Source organism: Cinclus cinclus, chromosome 24 (assembly GCF_963662255.1).
Source record: "Cinclus cinclus chromosome 24, bCinCin1.1, whole genome shotgun sequence".
Classification (NCBI taxonomy): domain Eukaryota; kingdom Metazoa; phylum Chordata; class Aves; order Passeriformes; family Cinclidae; genus Cinclus; species Cinclus cinclus.
Genome location: NC_085069.1, coordinates 3434544 through 3445109, shown reverse-complemented (window position 1 = coordinate 3445109; position 10566 = coordinate 3434544). Strand labels below are relative to the sequence as shown.

General features: G+C 47.5%; 1 protein-coding gene across 1 annotated transcript; it reads left to right on the top strand.

Annotated features, from left to right (window-relative positions):
• Positions 1–251: 251 nt before the first annotated feature.
• LOC134053469 (olfactory receptor 10C1-like) lies at positions 252–1031 on the top strand (the record flags this gene model as incomplete). The annotated part of the gene is made up of 1 exon (XM_062508482.1): positions 252–1031. A coding segment is annotated over exon 1 (780 nt), but the record flags the coding sequence as incomplete, so codon positions are not given.
• Positions 1032–10566: the final 9535 nt, after the last annotated feature.

The following is a 10566-nucleotide window of genomic DNA, read 5'->3' as shown; positions in this document are numbered from 1 at the left end:
ATCTAAATTCCAGTCCTCTTTCTGTCTGTTCAAGCAGGCAGTTGTATTCTGACTGCAGATTTGCCCGGCTGTTTGCAGCTTCATCGGCTGCTGGACACTAAAACGAGGAGAGCTCTGCAAGGCACCAGACAAGGATGATCCTTGGGAACCTCAGTGGATTGAGTGAATTCAGACTCCTGGGTTTTTCTGGAACCTCTCCTTTACACCCTTTGCTCTTTGTAGTTTTATTATCTCTTCATTTTCTCACCTGGATGGCGAACACAGTGATAGCTTTGGTAACAAACAGTGATAATCGCCTTCACACCCCGATGTATTTCTTCCTCACTCAGCTGTCCTGTTGGGATATCTGCTATTTGTCAGTCATTATCCCAAGTATTCTCGAGAACCTGATGGTGGGAACAGTGAGTATTTCCAAGACAAGATGTGCAATGCAAATGTTTTCCTTCCTTTTCTTTGGAGTTGCTGAGTGTTTTCTCTTGGCCGCCATGTCCCTTGATGGTTATTTTGCAGTTTGCTCCCCCTTGCATTACACAATGATCATGAGCAGCAGGGTCTGCAGAAGCCTGGTTGTTGGAGCTTACATCTGTGGAACTGCTGTGGGCTTAGTTCACACCCTCATCACCTTCAGCTCACCCTTGTGTGGTTGTGCCATTGACCACTTCTTCTGTGAGATTCAGCCTCTCCTGGACGTGCTCTGTGGCAACACTCTCCCAAGTGAAATCCAGGTCATTGTGGTGGCTGTCTTTGCTATTCTGAGTCCTTTCTCACTGGTCATTTATTCCTGTATTCCTATCGTTTCCACAATTCTTCACATGGCATCAGCTGAGAGCCAGGAGAAGGCGTTTTCCACTTGCTCCTCACAGCTCCTGGTTGTGACTGTTTTTTATGGCACTGCAGGCTCCATGTACCTGCGGCCAAAATACAGCTACTGTGCATCTGTGGATAAATTCCTCTCCCTTTCTTATTCTCTGGTGACTCCTTTATTGAATCCCATCATTTGCAGTTTGAGGAATAAGGAGGTGAAAGGAGCCCTGAAGGAAAAAATGGAGCAAACCTAAGTTAGTGTGGAAATGAAATAGAAGATTTGGGTTGTTCCAGGTGTTTGTGGTGGAATTTTTCACTCTAAATTCTTGTTCAGGAAAATCGATTTCCAGATCTACTTCAGCTATTGGGGAGGAAGGAGGGAGAAGAGTGGAGATTTTTAGCTCTAAGAGGGAGTGTTAGAAGCTATGTTAACATTTTGGAAGGGAATTTCTTCCACATACTTAAGAAATTCTTCAATAAACTTATTTTTTTCCTTTTCTTTTCCTTGCTATTTTTCAAAAGCTTGAAAATTGCGCTTTACATACTTCTGAATTTTTGAACCAAAGAGTAATATTCAAGAGCCTGACTTTACTGAAAGGACTGAAAAGAATGAGTTTTCACCTGTTTGCATTTATTTCCTGAAACTGTTTAGTAAATCTGTTGGGGGAAAGGAGAGGACAGAATTCAGGCAATAATGTGGAGCCCAAGAAATTACTGAGGACTGATTTTTAATTCTGAGATTGTTACTGGGGCAAAAAAAAAAAAAAAAAAAAAAAAAAGAGGTGTGCAAAATTGCATTCCTGCCCCACTGCCTCAAAGATATTTCTTCAATTTTAGAGTCATTGTTTTAAACATGTTAGACCAAGTGTAGGCCTTTGAAGTACTTAACCACTGTAATCTTCTGTAACTATTAATACAACTCTTTATATTAAATGCTCAAAGCTTAAATGATATTGGAAAGATAAAGACATGCATTACTCCTTAAATTAATCCTTCATTCCTGGAAATAAATGAAAATATAAATATCATAAAAGTACATGTCCTGGTTTAAAAGACAGCTGTTTGCTAAGGAAAGCAGAAGCTTCCCTTTGGACTGAAAAATGTGATCCTTCCTTCCTTCTTTCCTTCCGATTATTAGGATTTTGAAATTAAGGGAGCTCTCAGGCAAAGATATGGGGGTAGGAATAACAGTTCTTTACTAGTATATCTACCAAGACAAACAAGAACAACAGTAGCTATGAAATTAGCCACAAACAGACCAGTAACTCAGTCCCAGTGTTTTTTGGCTGCAGGCACCTTTTCCCTGAGCTGCAGTTCCCGGTGCTGGGGGCGGGCAGGTCCCGCAGAGCTGCAGGAGGGCTGGGGGTGATGGCAGAGCTGTCCCAGGGAGAGGCAGAGAGAGATGGAGAGAGCTCTCCGCTCACGGTGTGGGTCCTGGGGCTCAGCAGAGTGCTGGAAGGTGGCAGGTTCCAGCGAGAAGGCAGCAGGGCAGGGTCCCACAGCAGTGAGGATGGCTCCCGGTGATGGCATGGCAGGAATGCAACACAGGCGGCGATCGTCCTTCTCGTCCCAACTCCAAGGGGGAAATGGGACCCAGGCCCAGCCTTCCGCTTCCTCTTCTGGATGTTTCAATCTTGCGGGGTGTCCCTCTTCTCTCTCTCTCCTCCCCCTTGTCACCAGGGCCCAGTCAACAGGTATCTTAGCATGACAATGGGGAAAATTCCACAGAGGGAAAGGGAAAGAAACAACCCCCAACAGTACAGGGTTCTTAATTGGATGTCATATGAATTTTTATCTTGAGAGTTTGTAAATCCACAAAAAAATTATAAGGTATAATATTCTTTGCAGAAGCTTGACATCTTTGATTTTAATCACATCTTATTTTGTACCAAAAAAATTATTATAACAGAAAATGCTGTCTCATACTTTTAATTTTTTAAATTTCAAATGCATTACAAAAAGAATGCATTGTTTTTTGTCATATTGCTTTATTGCCATTAAAGTTTCTCCCCTAGTCATATATGCTAGACTCCTTACAGCAGCATTCCTAGAGAATTGCACAACTGTGTATATTATGAAAGAAGTGATGAAGAGGGGAAACCCAAGTAAAAAAGCAGTGGGGATAAGAAAAGTGTAATTCATAAAACAAAAAAACAAACAAAAAGCCCGCAACCAAACAAAAAAAATGGTAAAATATAGTTCAGTAAAATGAAAGTAAGCATTAAAAACCTGGGAAGTTTCAGTCTGGTAAACCACCAGGCCCAATACATTCTTGATTGATTATGCAAAATTTGTGAGTTCTCAAGTTTGTGGACAACACTAAATCAGAGGGAGTAGACTATGTGCCAAAGGGCCCCCATGTTTTAATGAATCCAGAGGAAGGCTGGATGAGTTCCTTGAACAGAGAGCCCAGCTCTAGGTGTCCAAACCAGGTGGGATTCAGCTGCCTCTTCATGGCTTGATTTTGGGGGAGCTGCATCCATGGATTCACACTTGCCCATCTTAAGTGTCTGGAATCTGAGCCTGAAGGATGGTTTCTATCAAAATGGAAATTAGCACTTCTAGGGCAGGGATCTTGTGCTTCAGAAGGAGTCTTTGCAGATGAGTGCTGTCCTCATGGCCTGGAATAGCAGGCATGCAGAAGAACTTACAGGACTGAGTCCCCTCCAGGGGAAGCTGCGTGTTCCTGGTCTCTGCTGGGGAAGAAAGGCTGGTGGTACCTTGGACAGGATGAGAAAGCAGAGAGTCAATGATAAAAACAAAAATCAACCTCTCCTTCACTTCCTTTCTGACTGAAACTGTAAAACAAAGCTCAGAGAACTCACATTTGTGGGATCAGTATGGTGACGAGGATTTGCAAATCTCAGCTGTTTCAAGAGAGGTGTTTAGCCCTCAAGTTACCTGAAGATCTATGAACCCTGAGGCTCTGTGAATGATTTCATTTGCCCGTGACTACTTGCACGGAACAAAATGAGTCTGCTTTACAGCAGAGCTTGGTCTCAGCTGATGCTAGAAATCTGACTGTGCAGTTGCCTCTTGAAGCAAGGTGCTCACTTTGAGAGAAAGTGTACAGGTGAAAAACTTGTCCTAATTCCTCCAATTGGAACAGATCTTCAGTATTGTTCCAGAAAACTCTGAATTAACCCCACCTGATCTGATTTCAGGCTCCAGAGCACTGAATGGGAAAGCCTTACTGTGACAGACAGGAGAGCCAGGGGAGAATCAAACCAACCATGGTGCAGAATAAACACAACTAAATCCAGTGCAGAGTTCCAGCTCTGTGCCAGGATCCTTGTGCTGGTCTGGAGCACAGAGGTGCGGGACGGAAACATGAAAACACACGCTTGGGCTCACAGGAATATCCAGAGACAATTAATCATCCTTTCAGAATTTCACAGAAGAGGTTAAAAGTGTCCACACCTTGCTTATTTTCATCTTTTGAATGGAAAAGGGGATTTTGAATTTAGCTTTCTGTAAATGCTTTCATTGTATCTGCTTAAGTATAGCTGGAAGAAACCTGACTCCGTCTGGCAATAGAAGTATATGCTACTTGGGAATAATTGTCATAGGTTAAACACCCAGCAGATTGCACCAGTGATTCCTGCTGTCACTAGAATAGCCAGCCCGTGGAATTTTGTGACTCTCATGCCCTTGGTGCTCCAGAAAACATTGTAAACTCTAGATTGGCAGTAAATTGTAAAGAAGCCAAAATAAAATAAAACACAAAAACAAAAAGGCAGAAAAGACTGTAGTTCTTAAATCTGAGTAAGTCTTTTGTTTTGCACTGCACGTCTAGACATAATGCGGTGAAAAATTAGTTTTTCTAGATAGAAAGTTTTACATCTAGGTATTTCTAATACATACTACATCTTTACAAGGGATATGCTAGACACTGAGCTCTCATTTTAAAATAGTACAGTAAACCATGCTAAATTCTCCAAACCAATAATTGCCATTTCAGATTTTGTCTGAATCAGGTTTTATTCTTTGCCCAGCCAGTGCCCTCTCTGCTCTTTGTCTTTCTTTCCATCTTCCTCTGTCCTTTCTCTCTGTCTGTCTAACTAGCTCTTTTTTGACATCACTTCCTTGCATTCCTTGGGCTTTCTCCTCTGTCTCCCACTGCTGCAGCTCTCCTTTCTCAGCGGAAGGTCCCAATGCTTTTGTCTGCCTCAGGCTCTGCAGCCACCCAGCCCGGGGCTGTTCACACCCTGCTTTGTGCCAGCCTTCTCAAGCCCCTCGGTACGGTTCTGTTTGCCAGCACTGCCGTGCCCTGCTCCTCAGCACCTCCCAGCCGGGCCCCTGTGTCCGCCTGAGCCCGGCACTCAGCTGCGCTTCTCCAGCCCTCGGCAGCTCCCGCCTCCCTGCTCCCCCTCTCTGCTGTGCTCACACCCGGCAGAGCAGCACAGATCCGCCCCGTGCCCCAGCCCTGGCTCGGGGCCCGCCAGGAGCCTCCACCCTGCTCCTCACCTGCACCAGGTGTGCTGTCACCTGAGCAATGGCCAAACAACCGGGAGCCTGCAGCAGCCACTCATTCCCTGACACTGCAGCTGATGCCTCCATGGGCTTCCTAAAAGCACAGGCCACACAAAGCCAAGGGAATCAAAAGCAGATATATCTACTGAATAAATAAATTCCATACATCAATATCAATATCAATATCAATATCAATATCAATATCAATATCAATATTTATTGAAGGGCCTTCAGGAACATTTCAGGCAGACAAAGCCTCCCAGGGGCTACACTCCAAAATGGACCGTGGGTCACGGCTTCTCGTCCTTTTCTAAGTCAGGTCCATTTGCCTATTGGAGGTTTATTTCCAATGACAGCTTCAGGTAATGAAGTCATTTACCTTCAGTTTGTTCACCCCCAACTCACTTTTGTTTCCATTTCCTGGGGCCTGAGGCAGTGAGGGGTCCTTGATTGCCAGGCCTGGGCAGGAATTGCTGTGTCTGAGCAGAATGGGGAAGCAGCAGCTCACACTGTGCATGGAGTTTGGAGTCACACGCATAAGAATGGCAGGATTGCAAATCTATGAAAAATACAAAAGCTACAATCCTGAGGCATCAGGGGTGAATAGCAACCAGCTGCCTCTTTGGAGCCCGAGGAACAGCAACTGCCTGCCGCAAGGCCCAAAAGCTTGTTGGTCAAATGCAGCAGGAACAAAAGTGCCTCCAGCCATCCTGAGTGGGAATGTGGCTAAAGCTGTGTCGGATCCAAGGCAGCCTGGAGGAAGGAGTGAATGTGAAGCTGCTGAAGAGCTGCCCAGGAGAGGCTGGGGCCCTGGCAGCCAAGGCTCACCCAGTGCAGCCTCTGGGCGTCCCTTTGGTGGGGCCAGCCCAGGGTCAGCCTGTGGGTGCACCTTGGGGGCACACCAAACTCACTGGAAAGGACCCTCTGAGAGCTTGGGTGCCTTGCACAGGAGTCTCACAGGCACAGGCCAGTGGAAGAACAGAGTGGAGTGGAACAGAAATGCCCGGCAGCCTGAGGGCCAGACACAAGTGTGACCTGGCTTGTGACAGCTCTGGGCAGGGCTCTGCTCACTGGGCTCTGTGCTCGGGTGAAGGAGTTCACTGATCCTTCACTCAGGGGAGGCCCTGCCAGCCCCTGAACCCCTGTGCATCAGAGGACAGGGGGAGTCCCAGTGACTGCCACCTGGGAGAGGAGCCATGTGGTTCCAGGGCCCAGGAGCCATGTGCTTCTGTGACCTCAAGGGGATCCATCCCTGTGTGCCCCCATGTCACTGAGGGGCAGCGATGTGGCACCTCTCCAGTGATTGTGACTCACCTGCCCAGGGCTCAGTATCCTGAGAGCAGGCTAACGTGTCAGCAGGTCTTCAGGATAGCTCAGCTTAGTCCTGTGCTACGCACCTCTCTGCCTTTCAAGCAGATTTATTGTTTACTGTCCCCTTCAGCTTTTGTCCTCTCACAGGTAATTATGATTTGACTCTTGGGATAGATCATAGAGGAAGGAGAGAAAAGTCTAGGCTGCTTATACCTTCCTAGCTGAAGGCTGAGCTGTTGCCCCTTCGTAGGCTGTCCACATACAGGCTAGGCTAGAGTTCTTCTTTGCTGATTCTCTTTTCTTTACTATAGCCTAGGATAGGTAAGTAAGGGGTGAGTGCAGTCTGAGGGGCTGGGCTCAGCCCAGAGTGGCAAAAAGCCCACCTTGGATACTGCAGGAAGGAGTGGGACAGAAGGAGAGCAGCAAAGGCTGTAGTTAAGTTAGTGGCTGAAAGCTGGTCACTCCTGCAGAGGAGGGAAAAGCCAGAGAGCTCTGCTGTTGATGCTGTGACAGCAGCAGGGCCTCCTCAGAGAAGGTAACATGCACTGGAGCACTTCAGAAGGACCTTTGAAGCTCCTGGGGCTCTGTCACTGATCACAAAGGGGTGAGCCTGCACTTCAGCAGCTGGCTCAAGCACCACTGAAACTCTTGATGGCAAATGCTGTTCTTTCCATAGGTTGTATTTCTTTGGAGTTTTTATTCCTTTGGTGAGATGTAGTCATTTCTTTGCAATCAGGTGAGGGGATTGATGCTGATCCCTTCCTGGAGCACGTCCTTGGTCATCCAGAGCTTTGCCCACTGCTCCTGAGAGGGACGATGGCCACAACAGGGAACAATTCCTGTGAGTACCAGCTTCACTGGCAGCTTTGGACTTTGTGACTCCCCACAGACAGCTGACATGACTGGTGCTCAGATCCCAGAATGATGTGCTCACAAGCTAGAGTGAAGTCTGGGATGTTTGCTGAGAATAGCCAGACTGCCCCAGGTTGTTTAGTCCCAGGAAAACACCTTTTGTCACTATGAAGAAGACTTTGAAACATCATTGCTCATAGGGAGGTCTGACAGGTCCTTGAGTTGCCTTTTGTGCTCAGTACTTGCTTGTTTTCAAGAAGTTCCAGTCAGTTAGAATCAGGGAAAGCTTGACCTGATAATCCAGTCTAGAGCTCTGGTGAGAAGGCAAGGTACCCTGAGGCCCAGAAATCAGAGCTGGGGCTTGTTGGACTCTTGGCAAAGTAAGCAGGGGAGCAGACTTTTCCAAATCAGGAAATTTCAATGGCAGTGCTAGGCTTCCCCTGATACTGAGTTGAAGGTTTGAGCTGGTTGTCCTGACAGCTTGTGTAGAAAACTCAAAGTTTAAATATGCTTTCTTTCCTCGCCTCATCTCTTTCCAAATGGAATTTCTCTGCAGTCATCGCCGAGGGAATAGCTCCTCCAAAAAGGATCCTCTTCCCACCAGAGAAGATTTGCATGGTCTGGCAGCAGAGACAGAGTGCTGGAGCAGGCCTCTTCAATGTGGGCAACACGTGCTTCCTCAACGCTGTCCTGCAGTGCCTGACCTACACCCCCCCACTGGCCAACTACCTGCTGTCCCAAGAGCACAGCCAGGCCTGTGAGTGCTTTTAGGAGCATCTCCTGAAAATCTCTTCATCAAGTCCCAGATTCCCAGAATGTAAAATTTGTTTTCAGACAACAGCAGCCCTTTGTCAGCCCCATGAGTCTGTACTCTTTGAACACTGGAGCCTAGAACCCACTTGTCCTAGCCTGCTGCCTTACCCTTAATGAAAACACCTCTTTCTCCCTGGCAGTCTTTATTCCTGCAAGTTAAACCCTCTGTGCTTATTGCACAGAAAGCTGTTGGTTTACCATCCCTCTCTGAAGATTTTCTGCACACTAAAATGCCCTGGGACCATTGGGACACTGGGAGGAGTGGAGTATTGGAGTGGAGTGGCAGTGCAAGAGGAGGAGTATCCCACTGCTGTGGATGTTTTGCTAACCTAAGGAGCTTCCCTGTGTCCCTCTTCAGGTCACCAGCAGGGTTTCTGCATGATGTGCATCATGGAAGCACACGTGAACAAGGTCCTGCGTTCCCCTGTCAGTGCCATCCTGCCTTTGGCTGTCCTCAAGGTTTTCAAACATAAGTCGTACCAGGTGCTTGAACAGGTTTCCTTCCCTCCTTCTCTGAGAGAACTGAAACCTTCTTTCTTAGGCATAGGAGAACATTTGGAGCCCGGCAGGGAGGAAGATGCCCACGACTTCTTGTGCTGTACTGTCAATGCCATGCAGACAGCTTGTCTGAGTGAAAGCAGCGAGTAAGCACAAGCAAATCACCCTCACCAAGTTCTGAGCCCTTTGCACTGCTTGGTGTGCTCCCATCAAGGGAAACCTAAACCCTGGGCTTTCAGGCCAAGCAAAACTCTTGCAGGAGATAATGCTCTGTCTTCCCACTTGTTTCCAGCTTGGATCTCTCATCTCAATCCACTACCATTGTCTCTCAAATCTTTGGAGGCTTTCTGAGATCCAGAGGTATGTTTCCTCAACTCTTACTCTCTTTGACATTGCCTGTGTCCTTCTGTCTGCCTGTGCCTGACAGTTGGTCTGCTGGGACAGGTACAATGTGTAAATGGGCAGTGTCAGTCAGCTTCCCATTGCTGAGCATTTGGATTTTTCCTTCCAGTCACCTGCGTCAGCTGCAAAGCCGTTTCTGACTCCTACGAGGCCTTCCTGGATATCCCTTTGGATATCAGAGTAAGAAGCTTTTGCAGTTGTGCTTCAAGACATGCCAAGGCCCTTGCAGCTTTCCAGAGTCAGCACATTTGTCTTAAAAATGTGTGCTGTGAGCACAAGAGATCTTGGTGGTGGGTGGGAAGGGGAATGGATGGTGTCCTCCTGCAGAGGCCATGGCACTGGTCTCTCTGTAGGTGCTGTCTTTAAGCTGGTCGAGCAGCATTATCCTCTCTGCACCCTCAATATATCCTCATGCTCCTTTGCTTTGCCCTCCCCTAACACTTGTCTGGCTCCCAGGCCGATGGGTTGGGTTGTTTGCACCACTGATGCCCCTGCATAGTGTCATGAGTTGATGTGAGTGGTGTGGTGGTACGGGGAGGGAGCTCTTGATGGCTCCGGGAGCCTCTGGGACACAGGGAGATGTTCAGCATCCCACTCTCTTTCTGTCTCCTTCTGGACAGCTTCATGGTGGGTCTCTTCAGCATCAGCTGCAGGGGTTTGCTTGTCAGCTCGTGGGAGTTGTTTGGGTGAGGCAATTTCCTGCAGCTCAGTGTGCTCATTTGTCACTCTTGCAGACAGCCTCGACCCTCACTGCAGCTCTGGAGGACTTTGTGAGACCCGAGCACCTGGATGGTGAAAACTGCTACAAATGTAACACGTAAGATGATTACTAAGCACATATTACCAGCAGATCCTGTGTGAGGGAGTTGCATGTCATTGAGCAGAAGTCATCTTCTCATGGAGCTTTGCTGCACACAGAGGAGATGCAGCTTCTTTAAAATAGAGCAGGGAATAGCCTTAGAATAGCAAAAGCTGTGTGAGACAGGACAGGTTGCCTGGCCACCCTGGGGGAGGATTGGGTGCATTTCAGCACTGGGTTCTGTGCTTGGTTTCAAGGTGTAAGAAGAATGTTGCTGCCTTCAAGAAGTTCACAGTCCATTGCGCACCCAAGGTTCTCACGGTGTGTCTAAAAAGGTTTGACTGTTTCACCGGTAGGAAGATCAGCAAGGTTTGTACACAGCCGGTGTGCAGCTTTCTCTTCCTGGAGCAGATTTCCCTGAGCTTGTGCCAAGGCACTGGTCTTGGGTTCGTCATGTTCCCTTCTGGGGAGAGAATTCCCTTGGGAAGACAGGCAAGCGCTCTTCTCCAGCAGAGCTGCTTTGGCCAAGAACAGTTTCCTGCCACTCAAAGCATTACACCTTTGTGATGGTGTGCTTTATGGAAAACCAGCTGCTTGTGAGCCCCAAAGATGTA